General features: G+C 44.9%; 1 protein-coding gene across 2 annotated transcripts in view; it reads right to left on the bottom strand.

Annotated features, from left to right (window-relative positions):
- Positions 1-510: 510 nt before the first annotated feature.
- Positions 511-17,757, bottom strand: part of ZNRF3 (zinc and ring finger 3) — a 96,260-nt gene continuing 79,013 nt past the window's right edge. For both annotated transcript variants that reach the window (XM_056348519.1, XM_056348530.1), the window contains 7 exons: positions 15,183-15,257; positions 11,692-11,823; positions 10,635-10,745; positions 9,241-9,408; positions 7,212-7,314; positions 4,639-6,387; positions 511-3,400 (listed from right to left, as the gene is read on the bottom strand). In XM_056348519.1, coding sequence (XP_056204494.1) covers positions 3,357-3,400; positions 4,639-6,387; positions 7,212-7,314; positions 9,241-9,408; positions 10,635-10,745; positions 11,692-11,823; positions 15,183-15,257 — 2,382 coding nt within the window. In that variant the 3' untranslated portion in view covers positions 511-3,356. The remainder of the gene's footprint in view (positions 3,401-4,638; positions 6,388-7,211; positions 7,315-9,240; positions 9,409-10,634; positions 10,746-11,691; positions 11,824-15,182; positions 15,258-17,757) is intronic.

Below are 17,757 nucleotides of genomic sequence, written 5' to 3'. Positions count from 1 at the left end.
CTTTGCTGTCCTGCTTCCCCCTCCACAGCAACACCGGCCGGCGTGAGTGGGGACACCGGGGACATCAGGGACACCCTCACAACACCGGCGCTGGGCGAGGTGACCGGGGGACACTCCCAGGAAGGCAGCTAAAACTGGCAAGTACTGGGCAGACACTGCACACAGTACCGCGTTAAAAAAAAATAAATAGTTTTTAAAAATAAATTAGTCAATATCTACAAATTTCTGGTGGATACACAGCTGTGGTGCTTGTTGAACATTGAATGGTCCTAAGAACATCATGGGTTGCCTCCAGAAAAAACACACTTTCGAACTTTTTATCATGGTCATTTGTGTTAGGATCTGTACGTGTGTGTGTATGTATATACATACCCACCTATTATTTAAAAAAAGGAAAAAATACGTATTACACTTCACCTCAGTACATCTAGGACTATACTTTGAGGACCACAGCTATCCCTGTCCTTTCCCCCAAAACAAGAAGGACAACTTCCACATGTATATGCAATAAAACTGTATTTTTGTGTGGTTTTGCCTTTTTTTTTTTTTTTTTTAATACAGACATTTGTACACTTTCTTACAAAACTGCAGGTAACTACAACTTTTCTTAAATCATTTTTGGTCGGCAAGTACTGTAAAATCTTTGTGTGCAATTATCATGTATTTACAGGGCCTCATGTTAGTGATTTTCAATGATTATTACAATAATGTCACACACTCTCAACATAAGACATGGCTTAAGATAAATATATTAGTAAATAAATATTCTGAGAACATATTTCCATAAATGAAATGTGCTGCTATACATATACAGAATATATACAAGATGTTTTCTAGCTTTTAAAACATTTTAAAAAATGGTAATGAAGGAGAAAGAGCCCTTTGACCATATTACAAATCTTTACAGCAAATTTTATACAAAACAATTTTAAGTGCTATAAGATAACTTTAATTAAAAACATTTTAAATAGTGCCTCATGAGCCAAACACAATGACAACTGTTCATGTAAGTAGTAGAAAGGCATTTTTTGTTATAAAAACCATCTATCACGGCCAGCTAGCCTGTAAGTCTGTACAGACAGACAGGTAGCGGGGAATTAACTAAACATCGAATATAAAACCAAACACAGAAACCAGGTGTAGGTACCTCTGTGGTAAGGCCTGCAGAGACTGTTGTACTGGCTGAGATTTCCACAACACGTGAATGAGACCAGTACATCCAGGAACACCATGAGCCAGAATATTCCAATTTCTTTTTTATAACCACATTTTACCACAACATGCTGTGTAGTTACAGAGTACAATGCAACTTAGGTGGCCTCAGTGCCTCACAAAACACCAAGCAGAATAACCAAGGTAGTATACCAGAGCTTCTACAATGCATTTCTTTTGAGTGGAGCAAGGAGAAAGGTAAGACTTAAAAAAAACAACCAAAAAAACCAAAAAAACCCAAACCTTTAGTTTATTCTCCCGACACATACCACTTACTTCAGTCATTCAGAGAATGAGTAAGTTTTCAATAAGCTTTATACACAGAAAATGTGTTTATTGGGATTTTTATTTTAAAGTTATACCCAGATACTGCCTTGAATTAATTCTCTGAACAGCTGGATTTTGGTGTTTGTTCATTTAAAAAGATTTAACGTGAATTCCTTTAAATATAATTATTTTTTCCTAACATATTCAGTACAGAAAGTAACAGTAAACAGATGAATGTATTCATTATTTCTTAGATGTCTGCTTCTTTCAAAATATTTCATTTGGGACTATAAAGCAAACAAGTTAACCTGGCTGGTTCTCACAATTAGCCCAGTGCTGTCAAGGACATTACTTTGGCAGAAAACGTAACATGAAGCGTACATCTCTTTTTCATGTCTCTTAAGTATCTCCAAAGCGTACTGAACTTCAGACAAATCTTTTCGGAAGACTGGCACTGTGGGCATTAAATAATTATTTTCCCTTTAGGAGAATTCCTGCTGTGAATACACCAGACAGGATGACACTGTGTCCTCAGGCACATGCAGCATGACAGGCAATTTAAACCATGCTATGGTAGCCTCTTACTCAGAAGCTGCTGTTTCCACAGGAAACAATTGCTATCAGAAGTGACGACATGCATTATCTCACGATAACAAATATCCTCACTAGTACAAGCACAAGAACAAAAGTATGTGCCCAGGCTAACGGGTACAGAGAGCACTCTGTACACAAGACAAAAATGAAGCACAGCTGGCTGGGCCCCACAAAACCTTTAAAACAGATCTATCTATGGAAGCTACATCAACCACAGCAAAGAAGAAAATCATGATTAAACCAAGTCCCTCACTTTCCCCCGTGCACCAAAGGTGACAAGCACCGCTGCCCTCAGGCATGCTCGCAGTCGGTAAGGAAACAAGACCCGTTCCCAAACTGAGCCAGCCAAGCTGCAAGCACCCTGCAAGCTCCGTTTTCCTGCGCATGCCAGCATTCCTCACAGCTGGAACAGGGGCTACAGGTGCCTGAAAATCTTCCTATGGAAGGCAAGGTTCGTTACCTACAAAGGGATCATCACCCCTTCTAAGCACTTTCTTCCAGCATCTGTTTGAGGGAGGGGTCCCCAGCATTCTAACCAGTCAGAAGATACAATGAGGTCCATGGTTTAGCAGGAAGTGAGGATGAGAACGTTCTGAGCTACCAGATTCCCTACCCCCACTCTGTTAAAACTAATCCTAATGGCAGGAGGCCCTTCCTAGCCAAATCTTCAGAGCAGCATGAAAGGGGGAGGAGGGGAGAGGAGAAAGGAGACGGTCCGATGCTTCACCTCCCTCAAAATTGCTCATATAACTTGCTGGCTTCTAGGATCTGCTACTAGGATTAGTCGGTATCTGAGCATCCATTCAGCAGCTGTATCCCTCTGGACTACTATATTTCAAGGTGCTATCTGGTTTCTAAGGCAGGTGTAGCCCTGAGCTTATAGAAGGCTGGACTCCTTTCAGTAGGAGATAACAGCATCTACACAAAGCCTGGCTTATTTAACACACCGTGTTACCCCTCAGCAAGAGCTGACACGGTCACTTCTAAAAAGAAAATATAAATAACACTTTGTCATTAATATAGAAATGGCACTAGAGCTCAGAAATGCTCCACGCCACATCCCACATGGGCTTTGCACACAAATGGAGGCCTGAAGGCTTCAGGCAAGAGGGACAAAGGAGACAATCAAGCTGATGCGGACACAGAGGAAGAGGAAGTGGGGGAGGGACTTCTCCACATTACCACTTTTGTGTGTTTGTCAAAGCTTAAAAAAAATTGAAGTCCAAGAGAATCTGGAGTTTCTGATAAGCTCTGCTTCTCCATCTGGGATCATCTGGACAGGCCTAGTCACCGATTTGGCTTCTCTCCAGGGGATGAGATCCAGCACCTGAAAGATAAAGAAAACTAAGGATCATTGCACCTACAATATTGCATCCAGCTTTGGGGCCCCCAGAACAAGACACTGACTGACGGGGGCGAGTTCAGCAGAGCGCCAAGATGCCCAGAGGGCTGGAGCCCCCCAGCCCCTGGGGAGAAGCGGCCGAGGGCTGGGGCTCGCTCAGCCTGCAGCAGACGAGGCATCAGGGCTCCCCCGAGCAGCGCTGCAATAGCCGCATGGAGCCCAGCACCGCATGGAGCCAGCACCGCATGGAGCCCGGCACCGCATGGAGCCAGCACCGCATGGAGCCAGCACCGCATGGAGCCAGCACCGCATGGAGCCCGGCACCGCACGGAGCCCGGCACCGCACGGAGCCCGGCACCGCATGGAGCCAGCACCGCATGGAGCCCAGCACCGCATGGAGCCAGCGCCCTCACGGCCACGCGCCCTGGGCAAGAGGCGAGGGGCTCGGGCTGGAACACGCCATGCTCTGGCGGGATACAAGGAACATCTTTCCACCACGCGGGCAGCCAGCGGGGAGCGGGGGCCCAGTGAGGAACGCGCTGCGTCCCTGGGGCCGGAGAAACCTGGTCGGCAAACGGCGCAATGGGGGCTGACCCCGGAGGTGGCCCTGCCTCGTGCAGGGGGCTGGGCGGGATGGCGGCCTGAGGTCCCTTCCGACACAGGGTATCCTGTGACGCCATGAACACCCTCAAAACCAGCCCTGGCAAGGCAGGTAAGGAACATCCCCTTCGTTCCACAAGTGGCTCTTTTTGCCCCTTGTGTATGTCCACAGCTAAGACTTTCCCACGTATTCTTCTACAGTAATTCCAAGCTTTTCACTCTTTTTTTATTATCCTTCAGCTTGTCTGTCCCCTCCCAGCACTGTGGCCTTGTCTACTTCAGCATCTCACCACAGCTGCCATGACTGGCACGGTGTTCCCAGCTGTGGGAGCTCCAACAGGGGCCGGGTACTAGCAGTCACTTTTTTCCCCTCCCCACAAAGGACGAGTATGAAAGCTCTTACAGGGTTAAATAGCAAACGAATACCTTCTGTTCCTCTAGCTAGGACCAAATAAGCACAGGTTATGAGAGAGTAACACTTTTGGGCAAAGCATGAGTCAATAACCTGCTCTTACACAAAGGATGGCAGTAACCTTTATGGCTGCAGGTAACGAGGAAGCTGGAAGCCTTTCATATGCTATGACAGAGTGGTAGCGAGTAATCAAAAAAAGCACAGAAATTACCTGTGGCCTTTGTGGTTGTCATCAGCTTCTGGGCGTTCAGAGGGGGACTGGGAAAGAGCATTCCCGCTTCTTCCTCCTGAGAGGAGTAGTTCTGCCGCAGGAATGATGTTGCCTCGTAGCACACCTCCCTCTCGTCCTGTACCTCTCCCATCCCTTGGCAGTGCAGGTAAGTATCCAGCTCAGGTGTTCCATCCCAGGAACTACAGCCGCCCGTGTGGGTCCCTTGGCACTCTGTAGGTAGGATCATCTCACAGTCTCTGTCTTCAGGAATTATGGGAATGCGTTGACCCAGATCACATACACCCTTACAGCAGCTTGGCAAGGTGTCATCGGGAAGCGTGTACTGCACATTCACTGCATAGTCTTCTGTATAGCAGCCACCACCTCCACTGCCACTGTTGCTACTACAGGCTACCTGCTTCTCTTCATAGAAGCAGCAGGGCAACCCCTCATATTTTACCCCATCTGTCCTATGCAAGTGGTCTGAGTTAATACTGTACAAGCCCGGGGTGTTCCCTGCCTGTGGTTCTATTCCTGGGCCACACGTCCCCCACAGCGGAGAGCCAAGGAAGAGTGCACTACAGTCAGCCGTCCCACTGCTAGGCTCCAGGGCAGAGTGCTGGAGTTCAAAGCAGCATGCACATGCTTGCTCCAGAAGTGGCCCTGCTATCTCTGGATTCTTCCAGTTCCTTTTAACATCCAATGCAGCACCAGGAGTGGCCTCATGTCCTCCCTCTGAGGTAGTGCCATTTGGATCCCTGTGCTCTAGTGAGGAATTACTGCTATAGTTCATATCCATGCTGCAGTTAGACAGTTGGTCCCCTGAGGAAGAAGCTGGCACAGGCCGGCAGTCAGCACCCACCAGGCCGTGACCATGAGCTGGAAGCTCATCCTGGTGGGGGCCCTCCAAGAGAACAATTGCACCCCTGTTTGCACCACCAACCTCACCCACTCGGCAAGGGCTCTTACTGCGGTAAACGTACGGGTCATAGTCACTGCTCAGAGAGCTGCGAAAGGTGGAGCAGCTCCCATAAACGCCTTGGTTGCTGACCTCAGTGCAGTCAACCATGGAGTCGCTAGAGGAGCAGTGGCACTGACCAGAACTGCTGCTGCTGCTGTCACTCCCAGGGCAGTCAGCCAAATATCCACTGCACACCGAACGGTGACCGTGATAGCAGCTAAAGCTGGAGGTACTGCCACTCTCCAAGCGGGATGAGGGCACTACATGTACCACGGGAGGGAAAAGCATGCTGCTACCAGGCTGAAAGGCACGGGAAGGACCCTTTGAGGAAATGCCAGCTGGAAGCTGTCCATCTTGCTCAGGGTAACTAAGGCCTTGGAAGTAGTAGTGCTGATACATGGTCTCATATTGGGAAAAGCACGCTGCTTTGGAAAAGTTGCGTCCACTAAACTTGGGTCTTCGGAAGTTGTGAGCTGGAGAGTAAGCCCTGTGTTCCAGGCTACAGTGATGCGTGTTTAAAGCATGGTCCAAATGAATAGGCTGGTAACTTCGGATATAGGCTGGGGACGGCGCTTGGTAGAGGCTCTGTTCACCGTGTCGCTCAACCGTGAGTACTGTGATAGGGTTTCCGTGAGGGTCCATGCTTGTCCGAGTGGGATACGCTGTTATCTGGTTTGCTCTGTGCACTCGGCCTGGGTAATGGACAGGCAGAATCACCCTCTGCTGCCGGCTGCGTGCTGGGTTGATGGATTCCAGACAGACTGGGCCTGCATTTCCCTTCTTCTGTTCTGAATAAGAGAAATAAGAGTGGAGAAGTAGAAGTAGGGGGCAATAAAAAGGAATATACTTCATGCAAGACAGAAGGATATTTTGTTCTGAATTTCATTATGTTACACATACAACAGAGTTAAACAAAAAAAAACAAACAAAACCCCCCCCCAAAAAAACCCAACCACAAAACCAGATAACTTTTTACACAGAAGGAATAATAACAAAACAAAGAAGATAAGTCAAGAGCATCTGCCTGGAAGCCTTTGAAACATTCAATTGTATTTGCTTAAAAAGAAGTGATGTCAGATACTGTTCTCATATATGCAAAACCTTCTCCTTACACAGGATTCCTGACCTTGCACGTTAAGAGCAAGGCTGGCAGTCACTGCTTGAGTTTTCACTTTACACATTTATATAAATGGGTATTAATAGAAAACTTGTTTCAAGACGGAGAAATGGAAGGGGGAGAGGGCAAATAAGGGAAACCACATTCCAAGTTACAACACCACGGAAAAATAAAAACCATCGTCTTTTCTTTATAATTACCAAGACAAAACATACCCATCCATTTTATCTACCTGTCCTCCCTGCATTCAGAGGCTGACCAACACTCTGCTGGGCATCGCACCCGGAACAAGCAAAAACCTGGTATGTGACCTGTTATTCCAGGGCATGCAGTCATTTCCAAAGAACTTAATCCCAACTGTATTTCTAGGGTTGCATTACAATAAAGACTATGAGCTCTACGGAGACTTACAAACAGGCACAATTTCTGTTTCATCTTGTAAACTGTTAAATCCAAAATGGACGATACAACAGACATCCGTACTGCAGCACTTACCTATGATATTATGGCGGCAGTGAGGGCAGGTATGATGCTGCAGTAGCCAAGGATCCACACATTTCTTGTGAAAGCGGTGAGTGCAGGGAATGACACGCAGTTCCTACAGGAACAGATGAAGGAACATGAAAAAGTACTCCTTCCTAACGAGTGAATTTTTCACAGCTTATTCCTAGTTTTTTCAACCTAGCTACTAAACAAATCAATTCTTAGTCTCAAAGTGGTATGAAAGAAAAAAAATGCCCTCTGTTCCAACACAGCCAAAAGTACAACAGCTAGTGAGCAGCTGTCACTAACAGAATAGTCTGCAGGCACGTTAGAACTCCATGTAGGTATACTACATTTCTTTAGGACACCTTTTCCTGCGTGTCCCTGTGACCTAACACCTTGAAGGAGCCAATCATTAAAGTTTTCCTTAATAAATTAAATTAACTTAAAAAACAATAGCGTCCATTTAAAGATACATCTTGCCTACAACTTATAGCAATGGAAAACATTCAGGGAAAAGAAAAACAACAGAGGGTATACAATACTTTTTCCCTGGCCCAGCACTCTCATCCTTCAGCTATTATCTGTTTATAGGATTTCCTGAGCCTGCTGGATATCTACCGGTATCAGAAACCTGCAACAGATCTTTCTTCCAAGTACTGCTCAATTCTCCCGATGAGCTCAGGTTTTGAATTTGTATCATGCTTCAGCAAGAAGTTCCACAGGGCTACTACCTGCTGGGGGGTGAACCACCACACTTTGATTCAGACTGGGGCCTAGCAGTTTCATTTAATTGCATCCAACCTTGTATTGGAAAAAAATTAACTTCTGATTCCTGTTCATGCTCTCCATTCCCACTTTTGTACTCCTTCCACCCACAGGTAATCTAGAACTAAACAGTCCTAGCCCACTCAGTCAATTTTTTGTACAGAAACCATTCCAAATCATTGATTACTTTGTGACTGCCCGTTTCTGAAGCACCTTCATTTCCAACGTATCTTTTGTGAAACGAGATCAAAGTGCACACAGTACTCAATGTGAGAGCATGACTGAACTTAGACTGTGACATAATTATGTTTCCTGCTCGGTTCTTTTCCCCATCTCATATCTGATTTGCCTTTTGGACTGCCACAAAGCACTGATCTGCTTTCAGAGCTAAAACAGCTTCAAGATTTGCTCCTGAGCAGTAATGCTCGCCCCACAACCCACCACTAATGCACGTGAAGCTCTTACCTACATATATCACTTCGTGCTGAAGTTCATGCATCAATTCCCTGTCTTCTGTACAGCCCTTCTGAAGTTCTTTTCTGCCTTCATCCTTGGTACTCTGAATAATTTCCCATCAGCTAACTCCATTAAACTTCTATTTCTAGCACTATTTGTAACTTGCAGCACTCAAATACTGAAGCTGGTATTTTATATGGTCTTAAAAATTAAGAATCTTTTATGAATAATTTCAAAATAAAATGTCTTCAAATAGGAAGTTTAAAGCTGTTGACTATTGACTGCCTCTATTCTAAGGAGCCTATTTTCTATCCCATCCTTTCGCTGCTTCCTCTGCATAGAACTGTGTCACAGAAGGCAAGCACTGACATAAACACAGCAACGGTGAGGAGTCAAAACATGGTTCCTCAGCCTTCTGGCATCTCCTCCCTCTCTTCCTCTGGTTTCCCAGCAGTGCTGTGTACCTGACATTTTAAAGACAAGGTGCCATCAAAGCTTGATTAACAAAACACAAAATGTATCCTTTATGTCCAACAAACAGAGCTTGCGCATCACCTTGGGATTTGTTAAAAATACCCAAAGAACTAAATGGTGAGGCGACCCTGATTTCTTTACGAGTTCTTCCTCAGACGAGCAACTTGATGGAGGCAGCAGCTTGCAGAATGCAGCTGAGGCTGTGTTGGCTACTCAACGCAATCAGTCTGGCAAGCGGCACGGCCCCTGTACACAATGGGCCCAAGAGCCAGCCACGTACCACAGTGCTAAAATAAACCAGCGACATTCTCAGCCCGTGTTGAAGAAACCATTTATGCTTTACCTCCCCATCAATGTACTTCTCCAAGCAGATGGCACAGTCAGAAGTGGAGCTGCTACTGAGTGTGTCCAGCGCTCCACAGCTACCTTCCCGGAGTCCCTTACTCTTGGACTTAAACTTCCTGGTCTCCATTTTTTCCAGTGCTTGCACTGCAAGCCTGTTCATGGAATTCTACAACAGAAGACGAAGAAAAAAAAAAAAAAAAAGAAAAAAGAAAAAAAGGCAATGCTGCAGCATATGGGACTACAGTGTAGTAGCAGAGAAACACCCCCATGTTCAAATTAATGTACCTTACCAAATCACATCAGGCCCAGACTAATGTACAGTTTCATAAATTAAGCACTGAAAAGGCTAATTAGAATTTAGATCAGAAGCCTCCTGAACAGAATGTACACCACACACAGCAGTGAGAATGGTAAGCTACTTCGAATTGAAACAAGGTGAAGGTGCTGACAATTGGGATACACCACAACTGCTCAGCTGATGGGCAGCAAGAATTCAAGGCAACATGCAAGACTTGGCCGTGAACTTTTTTTGAACTCTCAGTATTGACTGTAATGCCCCATTATGCTGTTACCACCATATTACCAGAAGCAATACTTAAAGAGAGGGATTAAAATGAAATGTTACTAAATGAGCTGTACCATTTCCCCTCCCCTCAAATTTATTTACTAGTAGAAGCTTAGGAAGGCAGTGGGTTGTTTACACTGTACTGCAGAATTTATCATCCCCCTTTTTAACACTGCTGCTGGCCCATAACATCTTTGGATTCCTACTCAGTACGTCCAAAGCATCTTCAGTGCTTTGCGTTCCTTTTACTTGCACACACTGGACTGAACTACAAACTTCAGAGTCCATTAGCTTCCATATGCTTTCCCTTTCACATTTGTCAGGACAAACTCAGAGTTATCTCACCTAGGATTTCTTCTAACCAAACTTTTTACTTGGCAAACCTCTCCCATTAAAAATCAACGGATGTTATTCTATTGAAAGGAGTTGCAATTTATTTTCAGTCCAGACATTCTCCCCACAGCACAGCACAGCAACAAGAGCTTGGACTTCTTCAGAGGTACATCAGTGCTACTGATAACCAACCCCTGAATAACCAGAAACGTTCTTCCTTCCCAATGGCTAAATGGACTGCAATGAAATGAAAGAAGCAAAAATGCTCTTTCATTTTGGGATTTAACTGAATGAACATCACAGGTCAATGCAGATCTCCACTGAAGACATTTCCAAATTTTTCCAAAGGCCTACAGCCATGGGTAAAGCCCTTTTCACAAAGATGGCTATTCTAAGTCAGTGTCCAGCATTTCCAAAACTAGTTAGCAACCTCTAGGACAAAGTAAGAGAAACTAACTTTCCGCACTCACTGAATACTGCATTACTGCTCTTACCTGACTACGTCGTTGTTTCAGTTTGATCTTGACAAGAAGAATGAGGCAAACAAGAGACACAACCACAAAGAAAGCCAGGAAAATTCCCATATCAAAGTACTCCGTGGGTTGCTTAAAAATTAAAACAAAAATATTATTTTTTCTTTCTTTGGATCATATCCAAATCTATTGTTCCTTTCTCTGTTCTACTTTCTCAGTGGTCATTGTCAAATGTAGACAGTCACAATGGCAAAAGTACACTGTTCTGTTGGTTAAATGGAATTCTATGAGACACAACCTGGGTTTTGTATGTCACTGCAAGTGGATGAAATACATAGAATGCCTGTCACGAGATCTCATATTTACAGTATCTCTGAACTGATCCCACAAAACCCAGTTTTTTTTAACTGAGTGAATCACACTAACACAAACTTTCATTATTTATTTGGGGTTTTTTTTGCTTGTATACTTAAGTGACTGAAAATCAACATTTGAATTTTCAGTGAACGGCTCACTTCTCAGACATATTTCTTAAGAGAAGAAGTCCATAAAAATACAAGAAAACCAAAGTGGTAACTGGGACATGGTTGATCTCCAGCTTTGTTCTTCTTCTGTAAACTATGTGTAAAAAGCACTAAAAAAAACCTCTAGAAAAAATATTTTCTATTACAATTACAAATATCAGATATCAAATAATTAATCCATGTTTAAAATACTACACAGAATTGTTAATTAACACAGGGCAGACTACCTTACAAATCTGAACTACCAGATGTACAAAATAATTAAGTTATTTAATTAAGAAGGAAAACATCTATTACATAAAATTTTTAGCCATTTATATATTCAAAAGAATCCTTCTGAAAGACAGCAGATGCCACATTGTGGATTCTATACTTACATCAAGTGTAGCTGCTTGTCCACAGTGCAGTTGCTCAATTTATTTAGGTCAACAGAATTTCACACGTATTAATGCACATGAGGAGCATCAAAACATCTTCACACTCAGTGCAGTTAGCAACCACCGCATGAAGTAACAGCAGTGTAAGATCTAGATAAAGTTTCTTAAAAGTCTCACCCGTGGGGGGCGATGCTGAATCCTGGCTCGTGCCACTTTCTGCTTGTTAACTATGTTCATTAGCTTGACAGCATCAGCACCCTTCACATACACCACTGGTCTCTTCAGAGGGTCCTCTGAGCCCTGGTTCAGCTGGAATAAAAAAATAATCTACTCAAAAGGCACGTTTCAGTAAAACACCTCTCTTCTGGACAATGGAGAGAAAAGGAATATAAATGTGGAATTGATTCAAGCGCCAACTGTTCTCTTCTAGCACAGACCTTCACTTAAGTATTCCACAGAGTTAAACCCAAACTAAACTTCTGACTTAAGCTGCTTTTTTTCCAACTGACTAAAACTAAGATTAAGGATAAACAAATGTTATTTCTGAACAGCAGCTTTAACTTAACTGCATTATGTGCCAGTGTATGTATTAATAGTGTAGCAAGTTAAACCTCATAATGAAGAATACAAATCTGCACATTCCCAAAAAATTGGCCTTGCAAAATTTTCTGAACCTTTTGTTATTTCAGCTTTGGAGATATACTATTCACATACAGATTCCATCTCTATTTTCTGTAATTTCTGCAGTTTAACTCAGCAAACTCATTCAAACAGTTACTTGGGTTCTAGCAACCACTAGAGCTACTGATTACAGGATGGAGGCCTCAAAGAGTAAGGCATGAGTAGATAGCTTAGTTCACCCTGAAACTTCCTTCCAGGTCCAGCTATGTTTTTTTGGAAGGCCAAATCACAGAACTAGAAAATAATGTGGGCAGGAAGGCACCTCACAAGTCCAACCTCCTGGTCAAGGCAGGGTCAACTATGGTATCAGACCAGGTATTATCCAGTTGAAAGCCTTCACACGTAGAGACTGCGTAACTTCTGTGGCCAACAAAACCAGAAAAACAATCTACTGAACTATATACCAGAGAAGTGAGTAACAAGACAAGCAAATTGTTCCGTTACAAAATGGCACCATCATGATAAATTCATATAGCTTATTCTGACCCACAAAAAAAATCCCAGTATAAAGGCTGGTTGGTATAAAACCAGCAAGGCACTGACAAGCAGATGGAAGTGGTACCCTTGGAATGAGATGACAGGAGTGTGAGCAAATTGAACAAGAGTAGCGTATGGCAGAGATACCACATCTACATTGTTGGTATCTTACCTGTTATTTCTGGCTAAACCATGTACGGATCACTAACAGACTGGCCTACCATCCTTTTTACAAAGTATTCTACTTAATCTGTCCAGACAATGGTGACAGATTTCACTGAGACTTTAAAACAGATTCTTCCTAGTATCTGACTGGACTTCTGAGAACACTGATCAAACTATTTTTAGGACAGACGTCTTTTGAAGAGCTAAAAACTAGCACTTGAATCCAAACCAGGGATCCCATGTGTCTAGAAGGCTTGCTGGCCTAAGGCCAAATCCAATCACTGTCCAAATGATCCCAGACACACACTTTCTCTAAAGCTTTCTTGTCCAAGAAAGAATTCACCTGATTCCTCAGTAGCTTTTGCACACTGCTAACCATGATGCTCTGAGTGCTATTACTCCTCTTCAAACTATGTAAAAGTAAAACTAAGAAACAAATTAGACTTCACAGAGCATTTCTAAAGATCAAAACTTCATTCTTAGTCTATAGCAGAAGACACTCAGACCAATGGGAATAAAACCCACAAAATCTGTACATAAAGCCTTTTCATTTGGTAGCACTTCTGCTACCAAACTGTCTGAAGACAATTCTCCTGGTGAGGCCTGCTTCCTATTTCTGTTCACAGACTGGCAGGAAGGATCATCTTTCATAATACTCTACTCCTCCTTTTCAAAGCACTCTCCCTTAGTTGTTCTAACGAGAGAGCTGTTTGTTGTTTGATAACACGCGTACCTGGGAAAGCTTCCTAAACAGCTCCCCTCTGTCATAGGATACTTCCATTTGGATCAAAGATACTCCATACCAACTCATGCCATTTTTTTGTCCGTTGTCAACCTATCTGCCATTGTTTTCCACAATTCCATTGTGAGTGCTAAAACAGTATTTATTTAAAAGACAAATTAACTAGCTCAACCTCAAGGGCTCTGAAGACTTCAGCTGAGAATCAAAATGCATGAAACACAAGTATCCAGAGCAGCATGAGAAGGGAGCCAATCAAGTAATCCAAGTTTAGAACGTGAAAGCTAGGTCTAGTTATTCCTCTCCTGTTTGTGTTTGCATAGGCTGCTGCTCTGTCCTCTAAAGAGCCTACTTTGAAAGCTACTGCACTAAGCCACTAACCTACTTCCATGTTATTGGTACACCCAAAATATTCAATCATTCGCTAGACTAGTTTCCCAGCTATTGAGGACAGCTGCACCCAGTTGATTATCAAGAATCAAGAAGGAAAACTGTTGCTGGTAGAGGGAAGAGAGCAAGGGGCAGTAGCTCAGCTTTGCAAGTTCAGAGCAGTGTGGCTGAAAGTAACTGGAAGTTGTAATACAGAGAAAAAATTTGGAAAAGACAGATTACATCTTCGTGCACACAACTTTTCTGTGCATAAAAGCAGAAAAAATATCCCTGAGAACATTTGCAAGATCAAGGCTGTAGCCTTGATGCACATGCAGAGCGCAGTTCTCAAGGCATCCATTGCACAGGGTCTGCATTCCTTTGCCCAACAGATGCTCATTTCAGAATTAAAGCCAGCTTTTAAAATGTAAACACTGATGGTCTCTCTTTTCCCCAAGAAATTCAGGCTGCACTTTAAAAGCATTCAGCTTCACTTGCTTCTGCTGTAGCAGAAGCGCACTTTTGTTTCAAGACAGAACAAACCGAAACCAAATGCAGACTATTTTTGTGCTCGTTATGTTTCTTCTCTCTCCTCAGATAACTCAGAATGGAAGGATCTTGTCAAAGCATTTCAGAGATACCACCTCACCCACTTCAAATGAAAGATGGAAATTGTACCAAGACCCCCAAAAAAGAAAAAAAGCTGCTTGTCCACAAAATATGTAGGCCAGAAATCAGCAGCTGTAAACAAGAAATAAATGTTTATAAGTTTTGTAAGAAACTTGTTCAGAACCAGATTTGAAAGCCATTTTGCAACCTCAAAAATAGCTGCTGCTCAACAACACTATCGATCACAGGCTGGGTAAGGTCAAACACCCTTTGTTTTGTACACAGACCTGGGCAAAGAAAACCTCCTAGACTAGATACTGAGCCACAAAAAGTTTGCCTCCATCCTTTCTCAAACCCTCAGTCCCTGACCTGGATTCTGGATTCTAGCAAAAGCTAGAAGAATGTAAGTCCCCAGCCTCTTCTCTTTCTACCACATTCTCAACACCTCCATTGATTCCTGCCTGCCAGAAGATGAGCAAGAAAACCACAGCACCATGTTACCGTGGGTCAGTAGCTGCATATCTTAAGGCAGGTGTGCTCTGAGACCTGTATACTCTCAGGCCTTGCCTCAGCAACCCTAAAAGAACCCAACAGAAGCTGTAGTACAACTAGGCTCCCTTCTTCGTACCTGATCAATGGCATCTGGGTTTTCAGAAACATCAAAGATGACCGCTGTGGCTCCTCGCTGTACTGCTCGTTTTGCCTGCAATAAGAAAGACAGCATCCTCAGTCCTACCCCAAAAGGTGACTTCTTACCTCAAAAATTACTCCCTCTCCCCATCTCCAGATAGAAAACTTAACATTTTGCATTTCTGTGTAGTTAAAATAGAGTAATTACAAATACAGGAGTTCCTGAACCGGCATGGAATGTAGTTAAACTTCACTGTCCTCTCTGTCCCTTCCTTCTCAAACTCCTCCTTCAACAAGCTTTTAAGGAAATTCAAATGTGATTTTGATCTCTAAAGACTTTAAACATAAGAATTTTTAAAAATTAAATTATGGGGTTTTTTCTCCATGTTACTTGGAAGTGCCATTAAAGAAGCCATCAAGAACCATTCTCCCCGTGATTTGGGGTGGAGAGACAAGCTCGCTAGTGTAGAAAATAAGGGTGGACCAGGTTCGTGACACCTTTTCAGTGGCATTCTCATAGTCATTTCAAACTAGCATAGCACAGTCCTCGCAAAAAGTGCCTCCGAGTACTGTTCGTTCTGACCATTAGAGGTCAGAACTGCTGCACACACCGCCTCTTCTGCAGATAAGACCAGACCTATTTAAGAGCATGGCTTTTCATCAAATAGGCAGTCCTAACCTGGGCTACCAACAGCACAGAGGAGATACTGGAACATACTCAAATCCTCTGGGCCAGAGGAAACAGTATTTTAACCGCTGAGGCCAAGAAAGGCTAAGAAATTTTTAAGTTCCTGTCACTGTGCCTCTCTCTGTACATTCTGTTCAAATGTTGCTCCACAGAGCAAACATTCCCAGTAACTTTTCAAAGCTGTTACTGCCTTTGTTGGGTGCAGAATGCAAGTAACTATTTCTCCAAGCGATGACAGGTATCACCATCACAGTACTAAACACGAAGTCACTGGCTCTTCATAGAGACTGGCAGAACCCAAACTTCAATTGAGATATAGAAGAAAGATACGAAAGTGATAAATCATGAAACGTCACTCCATGTTTTCCAAGAATGTCAGCCAGTACAGAGATGTTAGTTTGAACTCCTACAGGTCACTTTCTTTGCTTTATTACTTTGTTTTCACTGTAAATCAACCAAGCCCATCAGACAGCACACAAGGGAAACCAACTCCCAAATGGGGTCTCTTTCTCAGCCCAGCAGGTATTTGTCCCCTTTGAAGTCAGCACACCTGGCTAATCACTAATAGCTCTTGGGGAGGAAAAGTTAAAAGGAATCTGCTACACATTCTCCATTGCAGTGGCCCCAAGGTGAAAGCTCATCCAGGTTTCCCTAGGAGGCACCTTTCACAGACATGAAGCGCTTGTGGAACTGTTCAGGCCGTTCAGATTGCTCCTTTCAGGACGGTCAGTCAACAAGCAAAGCACTTTGATCTCTGAAGGGGATTTCTAAAGTGATTTTACAGGTTGGTTCAGGAGGAAACCCTTAATTTTGTGAACACACTGAGCAGGATACAGCGCAGCAATTCATTAAGTTTCCACCAGCCCTGTTGTAATCTGCATTCCTGACTTTGTACTGCAAAATCAAGATGTTAAAGAGATGAGAAGAACCAACTGACTTCAAACATGGTGCTGGAGAAGGCAGCAGCAAATGGGGTGAAGCGTCTGCCCCCTCCCCCGTCCAGCTGGCCTGCTAAGCTGTGTAACCCCGGCCAAGGGCGGCCGCAGCCCCTGCCAGGCCCCAGGCGTGGGCAGCCCCCCCGCGGCCTTCTGCACCCCGCCGGCCGGCACAGAGGGGGTCAGGGGCGACAGGGGGCACAAGCGCTGGGCTCTGCGCGGCCTGGCGCAGCCCCCCGCCCGACACGGCCGCCCCGTCCCCGGAAGTGACGCGAGGCCCGGCCGCGGGGCGGCTCGGCGGGGCCGCGGTGCTAGGCCGCGGTTCGAGGCCCGGCTCCGAGGGGAGCAGCGGCGCGGCCCCTGGCCGTGAGGCGCTGCGGAGCCCGCCCCGCGGAGGCCCCGGGTGCTGGAGGCCCCGGGTGGCACAAGGGGGCCGGGGGGCAGGGAGGCAGGTGCTGCGGAGCCGCTCCAGCGCTGCCGGGGCTCCGGCTCCGCGGCTTGGCGTCAGCCAGGCTGACCTTCCAGGTTTCGCTGGCAGGAGATCAGAGAGCAGCCGCTAGCACACCACAGCCCGCCGCTCCCCTTCCTCCTCCCTCCTCCCCGAGCTCCTTCCTAAAACCACGGCGCTGCCGAGCAGCGAGCGAGTGCGAGCAGGCCCCTGAGCGCCGCCGCCCCCCCGCTGCCCTCGGCCCAAGATGGCAGCCGAGCCCCGCACCCGGCCCGGCCCGGCCGCCTAATTCACACCAAAACCCCTTGGGAAATAACCCTGCCCGCTGCTCGGGCCAGCTCGGAATAACAGCGGTGCAAGTCCCGCTTCAGCTCATGCCCATCTATAACAAGCATGTGACTGCTCCGTTTTGGCCTATCCAGCATTTACAGACTGCCCCGAAACCATTTTTCCAAGCAGAGTGGCCGCAACCTAGATCAAAAATAAGGGCACACATTGGATG

This window comes from Falco biarmicus, chromosome 1 (genome assembly GCF_023638135.1).
Source record: "Falco biarmicus isolate bFalBia1 chromosome 1, bFalBia1.pri, whole genome shotgun sequence".
NCBI classification, from domain to species: Eukaryota; Metazoa; Chordata; class Aves; order Falconiformes; family Falconidae; genus Falco; species Falco biarmicus.
Note: the sequence above shows the minus strand (reverse complement) of the source record. Positions and strands in the feature narration are given on the sequence as shown.